At 34.7% G+C, this 21,628-nt stretch overlaps 1 protein-coding gene across 1 annotated transcript in view; it reads right to left on the reverse strand.

The window, feature by feature from the left end:
• LOC149772473 (kinesin-like protein KIF11-B) overlaps positions 1–21,628 on the reverse strand; it is an 87,497-nt gene that overhangs the window by 29,800 nt on the left and 36,069 nt on the right. The window contains exons 12-17 of the mRNA XM_089947778.1: positions 20,349–20,558; positions 10,694–10,901; positions 7,117–7,289; positions 6,478–6,606; positions 1,994–2,161; positions 1,085–1,162 (exon numbers count right to left, since the gene is read on the reverse strand). Of these exons, the coding sequence (XP_089803904.1) occupies positions 1,085–1,162; positions 1,994–2,161; positions 6,478–6,606; positions 7,117–7,289; positions 10,694–10,901; positions 20,349–20,558 (966 nt within the window). The remainder of the gene's footprint in view (positions 1–1,084; positions 1,163–1,993; positions 2,162–6,477; positions 6,607–7,116; positions 7,290–10,693; positions 10,902–20,348; positions 20,559–21,628) is intronic.

The raw sequence follows: 21,628 nt of genomic DNA on the forward strand, positions 1-21,628 counted from the left end.
TGCTATCTCTCAACTTTATATCATTCTTGGAATTTTGTTCCCATTTCACATGATGACGTTAATCATATCTCCTGCCATAAGACATACTCAAATTGACATGATGTCCAACAAACATAATTGTGTCCCTTCCTGCTTTTATTCACAAGAATCTGAATATTCCTTTTGATTCTTCTGTTCTAATTATTAAAACTTTTTAAGAGGCCTAATTTCTGTTTCGTCTTCCACATATATTGCTTGTGTCTGCCTCGGATATGGGAGGTCGTGGGTTCAATCCCCGGCCGAGTCATACCAAAGACTTACAAAAATGGTACTAACAGCTGCCTCGCTTGGCGTGCAGCATCAAGAGGTTAGTGTTAGGACTGGTCGGACTGGTGTCAGGATAATGTGACTGGGTGGGACATCGTGCTACGTCTACAGCATGATGCCCCAGTGCTAGACATCACTAGCAATATGACTGAAAAATTGTTAAAGCTACATTAAAAATCCGAATCACACACACATACACGAATTGCTTGCTGGACGACATTTTTAATCTTTTTTTATAATCAACAGTTTGATCATGCAGATGTTTTGCATGAAAAAATATTTTCAGTTTAAAGCATATGAGGTACTGCTGTGGAGTTGGACTAATTCCCTAAGTCTACTAATTCTAATACATAACCCGGATCCAAAATCAATCACGGATGAACCGATCATCCTGAATGTTCAGCAATAATCGTTTTTCCATAGTTTTTGCTTTCATTCTTAAATCCATATTTTAAGGGTCATTTTTGTAAGACTTGTGGCAAAATCATAAGGGTTGGCAGGTCTGTGATTATACGGTGCCAAATAAAAGTTCACAAAATGTAAATATAAATACTGCAAAATCACTAGGAAGATAAACCCTAACAAATAAATTTAGACAAGTACTAAAAGATATATACAAAATGACTGAACAATTTTCAGACAATTGAAAACTACTTTTTTTAAAACTAACACCATATAAAGAGTAATCAATAAAAATAGAGCACACAAAAGTCATGGAAAATAAACCTATATAGACTGATAGAGAAAGAGCAAGAGACTGAGTGTTGAAATAGCGTACCTGTTGAACTATTTGTGTAAATAAAGAATTCCTCTTTGTAAATATCTGTTGTAATTCAGCAAACTTCACCTCCGCTTCCTGAAAGATACATAATAAAATGCATGTAAATGCTGTACATTACAAAACTTACAATGATAAACAGACTGTCAGTTTCAGATATCCTGTAAACCATGGAGATATTGGATCTATGCAAATTTGGTACGGAAAATGATTTTCGCAGTTTTAAGTTATTATTATTATTATAGTTACTAAAGTACATGAGAAAACATTATTTTAAGGTGTCATTTTTAAAATTATTCTAATAGAAAACAAGTACATTACTGATCCTTCTGAGAACTGTTCAATCAAAACATATATGAGAGCCATGGAAGGCACTTGTAAAGTGGGGTACCCACCCACAGATGCAATTTTGAACTTCATCATTTTAATATGAACTGTACGAATCACAGTACCCTAGCATATATTTTTTTTTAAATGCCTTTCCTGGGTACCATGTATGCTTTAATAGAAAATCAGTACTTGAGCTACTTCCATTAGCAAAACTAGTCTTATAGAACCATTCAATTCTGATCTGACAGAAAAGGGCAAGAATACCACTGAAATATTGTTCTCTGGCAAATATTATAAAATCATTTTGTCTGAGGTTATATTTCTTGTGGGTTTTGAAAACATGGCGATTTCTTGGAAGGTTAGTTTTATGGATGTGTCTCTTCCAAAAATGGTACTGATGGCAATTACATTTTCTGTTTGGTCATGAAATTTGTATTTTATAACAACACTGAAATACACAAATAAATGAGTACCCTATAAATAAAAGAAAGCACACCTTAGCATGAGACCAATCAGTATCTAAATAAGAAACAAATTAACAGTAACCAAAAAGAGTAAGCTCGGAGAGTTAAATCTAACCTTGTTCAGCTGATTGCTGGTCTGATGGGCTTCTTGAAGCTGCTGTTGCAGTTGGGTAATTTTCTTCTCTTGCTCATCTCTGTACTGTAAGACCAGCTTACTCAACCTGTCATAGAGCAGCTGCTGCTGTTCACACCAGGCCTGTTCTTGTAAGGCTACCTCTTCTGCCTAAGAGTAAATTTATCTTAATTTTACAACTTACAGAGACAAACAATACAAGACTAACCAAGTGAGATTTCCAATATTTTATCTAAGTGTTCCCCATCCTATTGCACACAAAGTTTCACACTGCATAAACACAATGTTTAATATCAATAAACAAACTTGGTGGAGTTATGAAATATTCACTAGATAATAAGTACTCCAACATCTTATTTGACATGAGTCAGCATTTTCATAGCAATATTCAATTAAACAAACAAGGTTGGTAAATAATATTGAGTTATGTCATACTAAAAAGATTCATCACAAGTGGCACTCACATGGTGATTTTTGTGGTAACCGGCTAAAAAAAAGTACTGGAATGAGACCCTTGACATAACTATGCTTTATAAACCCTCGAAAGTAAGTCATTGCAACCCTATTTAGGTATGCAGTATATCTATTCCAATATGCACCTACATCAGATGTATCAAGAAAAATGATAGCCAGAATAGGGAAGAACAAATGTCAAGACAATAAGTGAATTATATTGCTCCATTCTGAAAGCAAAATGCCTGCATCACAATGTTTTATCTCCTGATTGTTTCCATTTCAATTAGAATAAGGTAAACTATAAAATTAACTTTCAAAAATGAATTAAACATTGTTGACAATTATTTAAGTCTTTTCTTGTGATTGAAAACTAAAAGAAAGTTTGTATTCTCTTTTTATTTACTCTTCAATGATTTTTATTTTTTTTTGCATTTTAGATGAAGGAAAAAAATTACAAAGGTGTAGTAAGTAACAACTTTTTTCACAAGTCTGCATTTGAATCCAAACACAGATCCTCAGAAAAGCAGGGTTAATCCTTTACCTCTATGATTAATGTGAACTTCAAGGAAACTAAGCGAAACTTACATAATGTTGAATATAGCAACAATGTTCATGCATTTTAATAACGTGGCACAGCAAGTGACTGAATATACATTTTTGTTGAGTGAGACTGGGCCTCTCTTGTCCTGTGAAGGAAGGGCACAATAATATGATTATTAATACACTAAAACAATGAATTTGTGTTTATAATCATGTATGAACCCATTGCTGGCTAACAAATTTAAATCAGTGTTTCCCTTTACCCTCATTTGCATATCAGAGACCCCCAAATTTTTAATTTGACCCCCAGTTGTGATACCAAAGTTTGTTTTTTACTCAGTCTGACCCCCCAGTTTTGACACCAAGGAGTGTTTTGACTCTCAGTCTTGCACCCTAGGGGATACACTGTTTAAATCCAACAAGTTTTAAAAATGAAAAAAAAAAAGGTTCTAAAGGTAATAAACAACAAATGAGGTCATCTATATATGCATAAAAACATGACAACCAAATTTCATTTGTCTAAGTAATATTGTCTTTGCTTGATCACGATAATAAGGTTACAGGCCCCAAAAGGGATACAATTGGGTTTTTTTTATATATGTATAAAAATATGGAAAACTGCAATAATGAAAACATCCACACCAAAATTTCATTGTCTACCTCAAAATAGTCCAAACTCCAAAATAGTTTTTAAACATGTATTAAAGATACAGTGAAAAATTACTCTAATGACATAAAAATCTAATCAGGTCATCTATATTTAGATACAAATATGACAGGAAAGAAAATACATGTCAACCCTAGAGAGGAAAGCATAATCTAAGTGGCAAAAGGCATAATCTGAGCATACAAAAGTTTAATTAATACCTTATATAATTACAATCAATTGACTGAAAAATACACATTTATCTTTGCTACTAATATGAATCTGCAACCAATTAAGCTCTTGTCACAAAATGGCAAAATCCATGTAGATCAGTATCACCATACAAACACAAAACATACTGACAGATTATATGTACAACACAAACTTCCACTAGTCTACATGTCTAGCTTTCCACTGACTGATTGTCCTGCAACAAGCATAATGATGTGTTCAACCTGAGTGCTGTATTACTTCACTTTTTTTCTTCAAAACTGACAAAGCTTTATTGATTTGCACTTTTTCTGATCCAACATGTTTTGAAACTAAAAAAGATCCCTCTCAACTAATATTTAATTCTTTAACATCTCTAAGTCACATCAATAAATCCTGATTCACTAGACATATTGTGCCATTACTTTTACAGGACAGACTGATCCTCTGTTATATTCCCCTCATTAGTATCATTGATCTGCAAGCCAGGTTTTCAGATTGAATAAACCATAGTTTTCTTGGAAATTTGTTATATACAGCTGCTATAAATAAACATAATGATAAGTGTAGGACAATGATGAACTCTTAGGCTAGCAAGTTTTTCACAGTTGTTATGTATACTTGATTTACTTGTATCTGATTCAATATATATTTATTTCAATTTAATTGTGTCAGTTTTAAAAAAAATTATTTTTCATTACATGGTATTCTAATGCAAATTTATTCTCTAGAGATACCTTTTTCAGAAAATAGTTTGACCTTGACTGTTTTATAAACACCAGGTGTTGATCTTAATCCTGACCATGTTTCAAAATTTGTAGCAACCATTGTAAACAAGTTCTATTTTATTTTAAAATGTTTCATTGTTGTCGAGGTCATGATGGGATTTCGAGTTCAAGATGTAAACAATTTTTTATTTTATTTCTTAGAGTAAAATGATTGGATTTTGTCAGGGTCACACTGGTACTTGCTTTCTATAAGCTTCCAGAAGATGATCACGTGATCATTGTTTACGTTTAGATCAAGATTTAAACCATGTTTTGGAGAATTAATCTCAGTAGAAGCTGGGCTGTTAAACTGTTAGTTGTATGTTGTGTTGTTTGGAGTTATTTCAAATTACTTGGTTTAGAGTTATTTCAAATTATTTGGTTAGGAGTTGTTTCAAATTACTTGGATTCAAAAGGATTAATTCTTTTATTTTTCTGGAAAATATGTGTGCTCATGTAATATTGTGGAACAAGGAGTTTTTTATAAAAATTTATTCAGCTAACAAAAACCAGAGTGATAATTCATGTTTCTACGAGGAACTGTAGAATTCAACACTACATATTTCATCACACGTCATCATCTTCCATCTTGGATTCTTCGTCAGGATTCGAGCTCGATATCAGTAGAACATTCTATTATTAGGACTTCAAAAAATTTATTCTTGGATAATTCTTGGATTATTTTGGATTTGATTGTTAAAACCTTAAGTTTATATTTTTTCAATTTTACAGAATTTTTCCAGCGAAATAAATTATTGTATTTTTTCAAAGCTTGTTGTTTTCACTCTTTCTTGTGTTACTGTTTATTCAAGCCTTCATTTTGTGGAGACTATTTCCTTTCTTGGACTCAATCTGACCTTGATATTTGACTTTTTATCCTAAAGTCAATAAATGTCTTTTCTCTATCAAATGCAAGCCATCTATCAAATTTAATACTGTAATGTGCTACAGAAGTAGTTTTGTGGAAATTCTTTTTCCTTCTCAGTTCATGTGACATTGAACTCTTACCCCACATTAACAGATGTCATAATCTGAAATGGAAGCCATCTGCAAGGGTTGGTCAAAGTATGTAATAAAGAACAAGACATGAAGCAGAGGCCATTTTCATTCTTAAAGTCAATGACTTTGATCATCATCATTTTAACCCCCAATCAAAATGTGTCTTTTATATCTTAAATGCAAGCAATTTACAAAAGATTAATCATGGTATCTGGTGTACAAGTCATGTTACTTAGTGCAAACAGTTTTCCTTCTTTCAGTCCCTGTGACCTTGATCTTTCACCTTGAGTCAAAATTACAGGGTTTCTTCGTGCCCAAAATGCAAAAGACTTATACAGTTTGGTAATAGTAGATGATGGAGAATTCCAGTCATTGCATGGAAATAAAAGAGGGACAGTTGCTTAATTGTTGACCACTGACACAAATCAATAGATGTCTTTCTCATCTAAAATAAAAGTCATTTACAATGATTTGTCAAGGTATATAGCATACAAGTCATGTTATTTGGTTCAAAGTTTTCCTTTTCTCCATGCTCCATCTAATATCAAATGTTAAAAAGGCACACATCACTATGAAACAGTTCTATGATAAAATACTGCACATCTTAATTGCACCACTTATTTTTTAAAAAGTACCCCCTATATTTATGACCAATGCTCTTAATCAGCTTCCATTAAAAAATCACACTGGCAGTAATATTAAGTTTAATCTAAGAACAATTAAAGTGACAACTGAAAAACGTCTTTCAGAAACTCAGTATGTGGACAGAAGAACAGAATAAAAACTGGCAGTCATTCCAGTTTTTCTCTTATACTAATGTATGCAACAACTTCACTTCCAAAACTAACCTGTTTCTCCACAATCTGCATAGCACTGTTATGTGTCTCCAGAAGAGTGTTCAAAGAACTCTTAATAGAGGTTACCATTGTCTGGATTGTGTTGCCATGAAAGATGTCAAGACGTTCTACTTCTTCTGCCTACAAAATTTGACAAGTAAAATTAACTCTACATAATTAGGAATGTGTTATAAGAAGGAAAGGTGACAATTATTTATTTGGATGCAAAATACCATGCTTTATAATATTACCTTTATGATGAAAAAATATAAACAAATACACATCCAATATTAAAAGCAAATATATATCTATCATCCTCCCTATTAAATAAATAACAAACAACCTGTTCTTCTTAGAACAAGCCCATCCTCAACATTTTTTAAAAGATTTAAATTAATGGCAAAAATTATTTGAAGAAAGCTTTGTGAATAAAAACCTGTCCCCCTTACTTCCCCTCTCATTAATTAAATATGCCCATTCTATGAGAAAAGTTGCATTCAACAAACTGAAATTAGCATTTACAAGATGAAACTGTTAAAAAAACATACAAAAGGTAAAGTATTCGAAAAATAAAAGGTTTTATTTAAAACCATAAATCCAGAACAGTGAGAAGAAATAAAAATACATCAAAAGTTCTGAAAAAATGTGCACCTTGCAAATGTTTGCTGCATCAAGCACTTGTGTGGCCCAGGAGGTTACAGCATCGTGACATTCCTCCTGCTGGTGATGAAGTGATCGTAGCTGTCCAGTCAAATGTGTCTGGAGCCCCTCAACACTGTCTATCAATGATTTCACTGCCTGCTCACTCTTCTGCTTTGTGTCCACTAGAATAAAACAAAATGCCTTGCAAGGGTTTCTTTGGAAAATTAGTTTTGCTCGTATGGATGTTATCAAGTATTACTGTATAAGTTTGTGAAAAAGATATCTGGTGTAACAATATCAGCCAGAAAGGTATCAAAGATATGTCAAAGATTTGAAACCACCCACATTCCCCAGGTCTTACATAAATACATTTAAAACTTCACTGCAATACAGAGCACTGATGCAGGGAAGCATGTTTACTATAACCAGCACAAGAACATATCAATCAGATATATAAACAGCAATCAACAAACCACTAGAATTTCTGCATGCATTAACCCTGGCCTTGGCCAGACATGTCTTCAGTGAGTACTATAGAGAAATTATAAAAACTTGATATTAACAGGATGATACTGTACAATATGTGGCAGTACTGAATCATGATGTGTGTGTGATTAGGATTTTTAACCTAGTTTTAACAATTTTTCAGTCATATCGCTACAATGTCTGCAGTGTAGCAGCTTACAGTGATGTCTAGCACTGGGGCATCATGCTGCAGACATGTAGCATGATGTCCCACCTAGTCACATTATTCTGACACCAGGATGACCAGTCCTAACACTAACCTCTTAATGCCGAGCGCCTAACGAGGCAGCTGTTAGTACCATTTTTTAAAGTCTTTGGCATGACTCAGTTGGTGTTAGAACCCACAACCTCTCAGCAAAGGAGGTTCCAATCTTCCACGCACAGAGAATGAGCAGTGACTCCTTATTTTGTCAACACACCTCTAAAGGGCTAAAAACAACCCACATTTTCAAACTGCAAAGGGTAGTTTCTTTCCAGGATTACAAACCCTGAAGAACCAGCCAATTTTGCTCCCAGTAAGTACCATACGGCAAATATGTCATGTCTGTGAACAAATAGGAGGGAAGTTCAGGTCATGCACGGAAACTCCAGTCAGAAACCAGTCTGACTTTACCCACCAACTCAAATGGTACAGAAAATCTGGTTCCAGAGAAATCTGAGCTGCCCCAGGATCCCTGTGCATTTTCCAATCTGCCAGGTGAACTGGATGGGTTGCAGAAAAGATAGATATAGATAAGCCAAAGAGGTCTTTGCTCTCAGCACCTCTATCAGGGCCAGGATTATGTCTATTGTCTTATGGGACACACATTAAGCCTCTGTTATTGAGTAAATTTATCTCCAAGTGCACAAAATCCTGAGAAGGAACAAGTTTAGATTTCTCTAGGTTGGGTAAAATACACATACTATGGACCATCTCTGAGACAGATCATATCTGGCACACTCTAAGTGGTCCAACCACTCATCAAAATACTGGATAGAGATCTTCACTGATCTTATGTGGATGTTGGATGGCAACTACTCCCTTTACTATATTAGAAGCTCTTGGTTCTGATATTAGGCCAAACAGCAGAGCACTGACTGAAAAACATTTGCAATACCAAAATTACCAATTCTAGCGATTGGGGCCCTTGTTGGAATCACTTCTAATACTCTAACTTCCAGTTGGAGCTTTTACAAACAAATGCTTGTTGCACCACTGACACTGGAATAACACTACTTTGGTCATAATAATAACTAGCTAATCAAGCTGACAGGAAAAGGGTCAGCAGGGCCATCTGCAATGGGTGCAAGAAAAGGTGACTAAGAAAAATCGCATCCACTACCTCAATGACCAAACTGGAAAGTTGTAAAAACTATCACTACAATCCACTCCCTGTTCAAAAATGGACTCAGCAAGTTAGAAATTTCATTCTATGTGTAGGTGAGGGAGAATGACTAGCTGAATGTTGGTCAGAAACTATACCCAGGTGGACAAACTCCTGGAATGGGTTCAGATAATATTTTCTGCAGTTCACTAAAACGCCTAGATGACCTAAATGGGATGGAAGATCATTCCTACCATTTATCCAGGTTGAACACAACATGTGTTTTTGGAGGACACTGTCCAGATACACTCAGCTGCTGTTATTAAAAGTCATCAAGAAAAAGAGTGACAAAACATTTGACAGTTTTTGTAAATGTTCATGGAGTGATATTCAGACCAAGTAAGAAAGCATAAAATTGGTATATTTTTTTCTTCATAGGCAAATCAAAGGAACATGTATGAAGCTGGTAAATAGGGAATTGAAAATATGCATCAATTTGACTGACTCCAAATTTGCCTCTTTTTAAAGACAGCTTGATTGATCATCATTTCCATTCTGAACTTTGGCATGGCAATGCATTTGTAGAGCTGGCTGATATCTATGACTGACAAGCATTTTCCAATTATGTTTGGCACTAGAGAGTTTGGTTTATGAACCATCTCCACTACCTCTTATCAAGTAACAACCAGATCTACAGAATATTGGCTTTCTTCAAATCTGATGGCATGTTTATCGTGAATGGGGAAGACAAAAGGGAAGGGGGATGGATAAATTAAATCCTAAGTCATACTGAAATGACTTGATTTGCCCACTCCTGTTGCTAAAATAGTGTAATCCATCACTGGAGAAAACGAAGGAAGTTGGTACCAACACCAAGGATGTCTGCCGGCAAATTTGAGTAGCAAGTCAAATTGGGAGTCTTAAGCAAAGAGAAACCCTTTTCTTATCTCCTTTATTTAACTGCCTCGTGCCACCTGAAATTGGATTAAAGATGAAAATGTTGTTGGACAGTATTGTAGCTTCTGATCGCTTTGCTGACAATCATCTCTCTGTTGAGGCTGTCACTGATTCAACCTGAACAATGGTGCAAGCAAGGTTAGTTCAAGAAGAATTTCTTGTACTGCCTGTTCCAGAAGCACAGCCAATACATGTCATAGCTTGAGTGACAATGAGTGGTGACTGTTTTTCATGCCACAAAACATAATTTAGCTGAAAGCATCAGGGCATGTCACAGTATGGTGTGCAGCTCTGATAATGACCTTGCCAATCTTGGCCATATACTCCAATGTATAATCAGTGCCTGATTTTTCATAAAGTCAAGTAATGGCAAGTGATGCTAGGTCCAATATGGAGGTATGCACAAGATAAGAGGTGGCGTGAAAAACCTTCTTGTCCACCTTGTAAAGCATTGGGATAGTCATATTAACTGCCGCAGTTTTTATATAATGCAATCAAATTCTAAAAAAGTACATTCATTATTGAAATAGTCTCTTCTGAATGCCTACATGACCTTGATGACTTTCACTACAGCAGTGTAAGGGGAAGTAATTGGTAAGAAATTCTACCATGGGACTATATGGTATAGTAGACATAAAAAAAATATTTAAAAAATTCATCTTTTCTGAAGGACTGATTTCCTAACATTAATGTGATCTGGGGAATGTATTCAAAGGAGAAACAATGACCATACACCAACACAGCGGGCTAATCCACACCTATCTTGAGTTACTACAGTAAAAAATGTATTTCTATTTTACTTAGACTGTCTGAATTTTTCGAATGGTGAGCTTTCTGGGTATTCAGGTACTGATTCAGCTGGTTGTCCATCATATCCATCTCTGACCTGAACCTCTCCCTGAAGGACTGCTGGCACTGCTCATTGTGGGACTCAACCTTCTTCTTGCGGTCAATCTTAGCAAACAGACCCTCATTGTCCTTGTGAAGTATCTGAACTGTACCCAGCAGCTGCAAAGACAGATTCACGTATTTTATGAAAAAACATATAAGTTTTGTACTATCTCATCGTCAGGTCATTTAAACTACAAATAATAATAATAATAATAATAATAATAATAATAGTAATATTTGAGGCCCTCACCTGAGTATAACAGTTCATAAAAAAAAAGCTGACTATGGCCTGCATGTTGTCCAAAAGCTCTTGTAAATTGTTGGTGTTCTATGCATCAAGATATGTACACAAAGTATCTTTGTTACCAAGTGAACCTGAGAAAATGGCCACATCAAAAAATATAATACATAGTTAATCTTGAGTGTGGATAGATAGATATGAATGACATGCATGCCAAGGTGATGACTGTTTTGATCTTTCATGTGAAAGTTAATTCCACCAAAAAGAAAATACAGATGCAAAACATGCATGAATTGGTCTCAAATTAGAATAAATGTAAACTTTATTCAAAAAGCTACAGTTGGCATTTATTTTCTAGTCAGGATGGGCAGTTTGCATGAATTGACTGATGCAAGATCAAATTCCTTGGTGCATGTTTTCATTTTCTAGACTTTCTCATCTATTACTCAAAGTGATCATAAATCACGTCTTTAATTTACCTATCAACAACTCATCACAATATCCAACTCAGACTCTACCTCACTCATAATCCTACAAACATTCATGCAGTAAAACATTCTCAAATGTTTCATTGACCTAACCTCAAAAATGCATAGAAACTATGGGATGCTCCATTTTTTGGGGGAAAAAAGAATTTGTTAATAAAGTAGATACCTTTGAACATAACAATACTTTTGTAAAAATTTTACACAGAAACTACAGAGAAAATATAACAGTAAACAACTCTGCAACAAATATCTTCTGTTTAAAGGCGAACTAGCAAATTTCACATTTTGGACATTAATTTTGCTTGATGTTCATATTGGTTGATCTGCAGTTCCAGTTCAGTTTTGTAGGTGTTCCCATGGGAGAAGGCAATAATAGATTTAGTAATTCACATGACAATAATGTGACAGCATATTATATGAGCACACTGCAACACTGCCCACAGAAATAGGGGTATGTGTGTGATTTGGATTTTTAATGTAATTTTAACAATTTTTCAGTCATACTGCCACAATGTCTGCAGTGTGGCAGTTTAAAGTGATGTCCAGCACTAATGCATCATGCCACAGACATGTAGTATGATATCCCACCCAGTCCCATTATTGTGACACCAGGCTGACCAGTCCCAGCACTAACTTCTTAATGCTGAGTACCTAGCAAGGCATCTATTAGTACCATTTTTATAATTCGTTCATAATAACTTGGTTGGGGTTCAAAGCCGAGACTTCCTGTATCCGAGGTCAAAAATAGATGTAATGACGGGTAAAGTAATCTCAAGTCAATATGAAATGTGTTATGTCTTAAAATAAATTTCTAAAGCTAGCCAGTCATGACACTCTCTGAAATATATCCACCCTCTTCCCCCACTGTACCCAGATGTTTCAATGTAAGGAGTTTTGTTACTGACAAAATAATTAAACAGCAATTTTCCACATCTGGTTAGTTAAAGCTCATATGTCCAATAACAGCAATAATGAAGATACTTTACATGTTTTTCTTTTGTAAAAAAAAAGGTTAATTTATTTTCCTTATTTAAAATCACATCAAAAATTAAGAAATTATTAAAAATAGTCTGAATTAGTACAGATATTATTTTATTGGGATGGGAGGGGCAATGTTCCATTTAAATATACATGGTATCCAGGAAAAAGAGTTTTCTTTAAAAAAAACAACAAAAAAAACATGCCAGGTGTTACAACCTAGGGGCTTAATCTAAATAACAAGAAAGATCTAAAACTAACAAGTCTTGTATAATTGAAAATATAAGTTTATTTCCCAAAAATGCAAAGTGAAAAATTTTTAAAAAATTAAAGTAGTTAATACACTCCTTAAATCCTAAAAGTTCTATCAATTCCAAGTAATATGTTCCAAAGGTATTCTGAATGATAACTGTCATGTCCTTATGTGCTAACACTACAGAAAAAGTTATTTTAAATCGAAATTTCCTTTCATCAAATTCATGGTAAATCCAAAAGAAATAAAAATCCAAAACGTCCTGTAATGTTTAACAGTAAATCCAAATAGCTATTAATCTATCCAAGTGTCTTTGAATGTTACTGTGCTATTCCAAACTACTCATTTGCAGTAAACAAAAGCTGCTCCAGTTCTAGCTATTTAGGAATTAAGCCAGTCTGGCCTTTTAAACAGTGGCATCACTTGGGTTCGTGTCACCCAGTGCGGTAGCTCATGGTGTCACCCCCATGGTCCTCCTTCCGTAACAGACCATACAGAATCCTTAGTAATGTCATTTTGGTGTCACCCCCTCTGATGTTGTCACCCGGTGCAGTCCGCACCCCCCGCATCCCCCTAGCGACACCACTGCTGTGCCTGCTAGTCATGTATTTAACTATGATCAGTTATTCGCTTATGAAATCCGACTAGACCGAGCAGTGTGTGCTCTGTAAAATTTGCAATTTTTCATTTTGGTGTCACCCCTCTGAGATGGTGTCACCCGGTGCGGTCCACACCCCCCACACACCCTTAGCGACGCCACTCCTTTTCAACAGTATGACATGGAAATTAATCTTTGATAAAGAAATTTGACCAAATACTATTCACGTCTCTCCAAAGTTATTTCCACTTACTTCCTTGACCATCATACAAGCCAACCCCTGGTGATGAAAAAGTGTAATCCAAGTGGAGAAAAAGAGTAATCCAAGTGGAGGAAAAGTGTAATCCACATATAACATTAAAAAAATTCAATAAGCATATGTACAAAATGATTTATTAATCCCTCTGGACTTTCAACATCAATTACTACTTCAAGTTTTCATATATAACATTTTGAGCTTTAAAAAGCAACAGACTCTCATATTGCATTTCAAAACACTTTGTACCAGCTGAGACTATGAATGTTTTGCACACCAGTAGAGCACTAAGTGCTCGGTTACAGAGCCTGGATCTGACAAAGAAGAGGAAATTTATATCTTCCAGTTAATGGTTCTTTTAGTTGGGAAATAAGATCAAAAAAAATCAACTCTGTCTGCATGAATATATTGTCAGGTAGAATGCCAACTTGATACTTAAGGAGTTCTTCTAATTTATCAGCAGCCTTTCCTGCAGCATGGTGAATCATATGACAGAGACAACCTGATATGTACAATGATGGAGACATTTTTCAAAATAAAGAATGCAACTCCTTTATGAATTCCAGTCATCAATGATGCAGTATCAGCTGAAAACCCCATACAGTTCTGCCAACTTATGTTTATAACAAGCATTATTAAGCAAATAAAAAAAAAAATATTTTCTCCAGTGGAATCTACTGTTAAGAATTAACAGAATGGTAATGAAAGAAGAGCACTATGACTTTGCCCTTTTCGTTGTCAAAGTCTCTTACACAGACTGGGTAAAACTTTTTGTCATCATAATCTCTACTCCCATCTATTGAAATACTAAACCGCCCAATTTTCATGACTTCTGCAATTTTAAGTGAAGTATCTTCTGCTAAACACCTAACAATATTAGATGATTTTATTCTTGTACATGCATATTTTCTGCAATTTTGTAATCAGGAAACATCAGCTATAACAAAGTAACAATGTAGTCTTCTACCACTAGGGGATAGTCCATGTTCTATTAAGAACTCAGTAGATAACGCCTCTGCACTTATAAAATTCATGTCGACAATTTAGTTCTGCTGTAGAAAAAGTTACCTTAGTACTTGAGTTAGTAAAACGAGCTAATTCAAGGTTTCTTTGTTTTACCATCATCACCAATATTAAAATCCTTTCCACACAGCCTGCAAGGGGTGTGAAGCTGCCCTAGAATGGAACGCTGTATTGTGTAATTCATGTATTCATCTCTGAATCGGTTTTTCATTCTTTCCCAATCCATCTGTGAAACTATTTGAAAAATAATTTTCCTCCAACATATGCAACAACTAGTATAAATCTGACTTGACTTTTAGCACCAAATACCTACAGACTGGTTTTGTACCAGATATAAACTAGAACAAAGAATCTGCAAGCAAAGATTAAAAGTTAGAAAACAATCTGTTCTCTCCTAACTAAGCCATACTGCTGCTATAAATACAAAATAGGGTTAAAAGTTGAAAGTAGAAACCAGCATGTTTCTTGGAAATAAGGCAGCTGCTATAAATAGAACATAATACTGTTAGGAAAGTGCATGCAAGTCTACGGACAACCATACTCTTATGTCGTAGTAACACAGCAGTCTTTTCTAGAAAACAGTCTGTGGGATTAATGGGTTGTTAATAAAAATGAGAAAACAAATTATTAGGTTTTTGGAGGGTATATATCGAAAACGCATAATCCAAATACATTTACGTGTAAGACATAATTCAGTGAAAAAAAGCATAATGATTACACCAAAAGTGTAATGGTTGGCACATATGGACCATGACAACCCCACTGTGGTGCACTGCTGATTGGGATTTGCTTTGTTCTTAGATAGAGTCAAATGGTTTACAAAATGTAATTTACTGCAACAAATTAGGTCAACCATATCCTACCACTTTCTTAACACATATTTCTAAGATCAGGCTATGAAGTGAAGTGAATTTACAAAAATGGGCTGCAGACCTGCCAACGCTGACTCAGTAAGGCCGTTGATTTTTTTCCGTAAGATTGATCAATTTTCAGTCAGGTGTAACAAAATATCAATAACTGCTATTGCAAAGCTGGAAAATGTAATTAAAAGTTTGACGCATCAATGATAAACATTATGTTCAACTGAAAAGTTTGTAAAGTGCATGTAGACTTTATTTACCACTAGTACAGATGCACAAACTTTAGTTCCAAACCCTATGCAGCTCAATGGCTTGTTGCTATCTCTCAACCTGACATAATTCTTGGAAATTCTTTCCCATTTCACATGATGATGGCAATCAAATCTCCCGCCATGAGACATATTTAAATTGGCACATGATGTCCAATAAACATAATTGTATCCTTTTCAGCTTTTATTCACAAGAATCTGAATACTCCTTTTATTCTTCTGTGTTGATTATTAACACTTTTCTAGAAGCTTATTTTCCCTTTCGTCTTAAACATGTATCACATTCTGGACGCCATTTTAAAAAATTTTATAATCAACAGTTTGATCATACAGACACTTTGCATGAACAAATAGGTGCAGTTTAAAGTGTCTGGGGTGCTGCTGTAAAGTTAGTCTGATTCCTTGACTAATTTCACTAATTCTAAGAGGAAACTCGGATCCAAATAAAACACGGATGAGCTAAAAATCTGGATTTTTCAGCAACAATCATTTTTCCATAGTTTTTGCTAGTATGCTGCTAGCCTGTATTTTAATGGTAATTTTCGTAAGACTTACAGCAAAATCGTAAGAGTTGGGGGCACGAGCATGTTGTGCCTAAGAATTTAATTTTCTAATCATGGATTCTGAAGCAAGTCTGGTATATAATAAAAAGACAATTTTCATTTCCATACTAGATATATTTCATCTTGTAGTATCAAAGACTATATATTTTAACTCATGACTTCACCACCCATTACAATGTTTTTGGTACCATACAATGAAATATATCCAGAATTAACATAGGAAAAGAAAATACCCTGTGTGTGTGTGTGTGTGTGTGTATATATATATATATACACACACACACACACCACTCCCTCAATAACTCGTGAACCCGCTTATAACGCGGTGTCAGGCGTGGATCCCATTTTTTAAACCTGAAAATACCCTAAAGTTTATCCCTATTTGTTGAACTTGAAGAAAATCGTGATCAAAATTGGTAACGGAAGCTTTGATGTATCGCTCGTTTTATCGTTGAAAACGGTAGATAGGACCTGGAAATTTTAATCAACACTATGAAATATTAAATTTAAAAATAGCTCATACAATTTTTTACATTTTCTTTCCAAACGACAGCCCTAGTACACCGCAACGATATGTAAGGAAATTTCGATCAATGAAAATGTCACTTACACCGTGTGGAGGCAGTACTTTAATAAATAAATACAAATTTAATAATTTTTTTTATCAAAGGAAATTTGTGTTCTAGATCCATCATTTAGTTCCTTTTTAAGTGTAATCGTCATAAATGCAATGTGTCCTCTTGTAATTAAATGTAAAATGTGTCAACCTACCGTAACAGCTATGTCCACGAGCATTTATCTGAGAACATAATTAAGTGCCGGCTGTGTTTTGATAACTGACTTGCGGAAGTATGTTGTATTGCTGCACTGAATTTAAAGCTGGCCTTCTTTGTATTATCACGTTAATTATGTCTTTTGAATAGAAAAAAAGGAGGTGGACTAAAAGAAAAGTTAAAAGGCACAAAAATCAAACTAGCTTAAAATCTAGCGGCCTCGGTCGTATGTTAGGTGAACTGACTTCATTTGATCAATCGAACACTGTAATAAACGTTATTGTGTATGAAACAGAAACTACCTTAAATTCACCGACTCTTTCATAACTGTGATAAAAAATAACAAGGCAGCCAAGCGAAAAATTAATACTTCGTAAAATATAGAGCTTAGTTTCACAGATACGGACCATTGTGGGCAAGCGAGTTTCAAAGAATTCTTGAACTGGCATTTAGAGATATCCTCAGGGATGATAAGCAATTTCATTATTACTTCCACTGAAATCATGACATTAACATTGTACTAACTGAACAATAAAAAATTGAGTTTCGATGTAGACATGTCATGAAATAAATGTCGCGTGTTTTTAAGAAAAAAAAAAGGAATCTTGTTTAGTGGTGTATCAACAGTTAGTCTGGTTCTCAAATTATGGACTACCGATTTGGCAAGATACTATTAAACAGCATTACGGGAACCAGACTCATCAAGAAAACAAAAAGCAGTGACGTAATACACAGATTTTTCGCATAGAGGTAGTAGTTCAAACCAGTTCCCTAATGTGCACCCCCCCCCATGGTTTTCTCAATGTCAAAGCGAATTTTTTTTTTCAATTTTTGGAGATCCCTCAGTAACTTGCACCTCGCTTATAGTGCAGTCTATGTTTGTGGACTCCGTTGTGCGCGAGTTATCGCGGGAGAGGTATATATATATATATATATATATATATATATATATATATATATATATATATATATACATTAACTTATCACACAATTTCAAAAGAAACATTTTCTCCATTGAGTTATATATTTACGCAGTGTATGCTTAAATTTATCAACTATTACTGAAATGAGTTGCAGCTTCTATGGATACAACCAATAGAAGCAGACAGTACTGGTTTAGGCAATATCTTTTGATGGTTACATCACAATGAATTTCACTGGCTGGAAGATAAGACTTCCCCAATTACTCCTTTTAAAATCATTATACATGACTAGCTTCTGATCAGTATTCCCTTCATTCAACAATTAATGTGGACTGATGTGTTTGTGACGGTTTAAACTTTTTCAGAGTTGATTTTCTCCTTATTTTAATTACCAACACACTGACTCAAAAAGAAAAAAATCCAACAAAATTACTTTAAGGTTTGCGTAAACTTAATTGTTTTTCTCATGTCTGTAGTCCAAGAACACCTTTACAGCAAAAAATAAGACATTTTGAAATATCCAGTATATTTTACATCACAGATCCATACTGACTGCATTTAAATGGTGAGGCTTAATAAAAGTATTTTATCAGTCCTGTCTTCCAATATTCTTTTTAACTATGAAAATATGCGACAGTGGATCATTTATATGGCCAAGCAAACTTCTTAATTTATCTGTTCATGGACAACTTGATTTTAACAACATTTCTGCACCCCTGAGGCTGCTCCATTCGAAAAGGTACCGGGCTCATCTTGGTCATGACTCTCTTTGTTTTGCACTGCATGAATACTTTAAAACATTTTATCACCAAGATCATGTCTTCACTTAAATTTGGAAGGAGTTAGGCTGTATTTTATTATGCTAAGAAAATCTGATAAATGACAAGTCCAAGTATGTGAGTGGAGATAACCAACAACCAAATCCTTCACGTTGTACCTCCTGCTTCCTTGAAATTATATTAAAATACAAATTAACAAGTAACTATAACTCCTGCGGTTTGGAATCTGCCTGCTTTTTTAAAAACCCCATCAGCATGTTCAGTCACTGATTACATATATCAGTGCAAAAAGGAGACATTTCAAACTTGTTCACAATTTATGTACTGAAAAGATCATTCAATTAACGACTTTTGCTCAAAGTGTCTCAGTTTTTCGTATCTATATCTATTGAGTTTGGATGCCAATATTTGGAATGTCACACAGTTCTGATTTGTGGTTATTGTTTTAGTCTTGACTTGAACAAACAATAACCACTAATCATAACTGAATACAACACATTTCATTGAAAGACAAATAGTAAGTGTTGCCCACATATTCAATGTGTGTACCAAATGTGAAATAACTGTGAACCTTTGAGTAAAAGTGGTTATAAAATATCAGTCAAGTACTTAAATCACAATGGGGAACAAATCTAGAATGTCTTCTTTACGTTGATATTTGTTATCAGTGGCCAAGCATACTGATGGGATAAAATAATCATCATGGAATTGGAGGGGGAGGGCAGATCTTAAATGCAATTTAGTCACCTTGTGTTTGCTAATTTGAAGGTGAGTGGGTGTTGTCAATAGCTTTACAATGTAACATAAATAAATGCATGTCCCTGCTACAGCCATCTCAGATGATTTCTCAATTGAAAGAATAAAAGGTAAATGTCTAGTAATTATTCATGACTGATGAAGATCAATTTAACCTCTATCATTTTGCATCAATTCTTCATAAATTGTATCAGTATGGGTATAAACATAGAAAAAAATATTGATACATCGATATATCAATCTATCACTTCACTCCAAGTACCTATTTAAATTTCATGAATGATGGGCATTATGTTCCCTGCCCTCAATATTTCTAGAAAAAGGCCCTTATCATCACATTTTTTGAATAATCCTTAACGTATAAATAGATCCTTTTTTGGTGTGTGTGTGTGTGTGATATCAGGATTTTTATTGTAGCGTTTATAAAAATATCAGTCATATCACTATGATGTCTGCAGTGTGGCAGTTTATAGTGATGTCTAGCACTTGGGCATCATGCTGCAGACATGTAGCATGATGTCCCACCCAGTCACATTATCCTGAAATCAGGATGACCAGTCCTAACATTAACCTCTTAATGCTGAGCGCCTAACAAGGCAGCTGTTAATACCATTTTTGTATGTCTTTGGTATGACTCGGCCAGGGTTCGAACCCACAACCTCCTGCTACCGAGGCAGATGCTCTAACCACTAGGCCACCGGACCGGTATCCCCCCCCCTTTGGTAGAAAATAAAAACTGCAGTCTACCGAAGATACTATAAACATCCATCTTATGTCATTCTCAAAGATACACTTAAAGCATACCATTGAGGCTTCTCCGTACAAGTTGGTTTCATTCTTCACATGCTCATCTACAAGGAACTTGTGTTCATTCCTGTCTTTTTGTGTTTCTCTCAGAATTTGTTTTGTTGCATGAAGAGATTCTGAAGTCCTGATCAAGTTTTCTGTTGTAACAGTCAGCTGTTCTGTAGTCACTTCCAGGTTCTTTTCTGTCTCTTTGAAGATCTCCAGCAGCTGGATAAAGGGAATAAATGAGCCCTGTCATGTCTTGTCTTGTTTAGAGCATTGTAAAACATAAAAACATACAACACAAAAAACTTTATAATCAATAAACCTTGATACACATGATCAACTTTCTAACTTTAATAAAACATACATGAACTATAAATTCATCTTTGCGGTCCATAATACATTTTGTGAAAGATATCTACCAAAGTAGAATTTTCCTTTAGTGATGAATGAAGTATTTGATTTCCTTGCTATGAAATCAATACTGGTTTGTAAAATATTTGTATATTATAACCAAATGTCTTTTTTAAATAATAACTTTCCATCCTCATTCATATAATTTCAGAGTCTATACCTTATCAAGAAAGTTCAATTAGCAAGGGTCCGTACCTCTATTGACTGATGTATTACAATAAGACTTTAAGCACAATCATGGTTAAAGCATACTGTTTTAAAAAAAGTACGTTTCTCTGAGAATATTTATCTGATCTAATCACATTAATGTTAGGAAAATAAACTATGCCACCTCCTGAATAAAGCCCTTCTGAAAAGTTGGACATTTCTCTTTTCTGTTTATATATAGACCAATGGAAGATATTCTTACCCATTACCATCCCCTTACCACTGGTAAATGGTTCCAGTTTAAAGCTGACTAATTCATTGACTAGGATGCTTGCATTTGCCAGCAGGTTGGGAAAGTTTCATATTAACGTGATCATGTAAATATTTGTGGAGAAACACAAATTACTAAAGCTTTTGCATTCTCCTTTGAATACATCACCTGATTACATTAAGTTCGACATTCATAAAAATAGCTGCTTGTTACAGTCTGTAAATTTCCATTACGACTGAGCAATGGATCAGTGTTATACCCCTCTAGGAGACCATTAAATCTGAACTCCAGTATAGTTTCTGAGAAAACTGCAGCATATCTGTCATACAGATGACTGTTTGCAATTCCTAAATCTACCGTAGCATAACTTGACTGAGATCACTGGCAAAATGGACAACCCAAAATAAAGAACATTGGGCACAGTAAATTGTGGGGACTGCAAATAATTTGCATGATCTTTATC

Source organism: Sinohyriopsis cumingii, unplaced genomic scaffold (genome assembly GCF_028554795.1).
Source record: "Sinohyriopsis cumingii isolate HCF-2022 unplaced genomic scaffold, ASM2855479v2 utg001460l, whole genome shotgun sequence".
In the NCBI taxonomy this organism is placed as follows: domain Eukaryota; kingdom Metazoa; phylum Mollusca; class Bivalvia; order Unionida; family Unionidae; genus Sinohyriopsis; species Sinohyriopsis cumingii.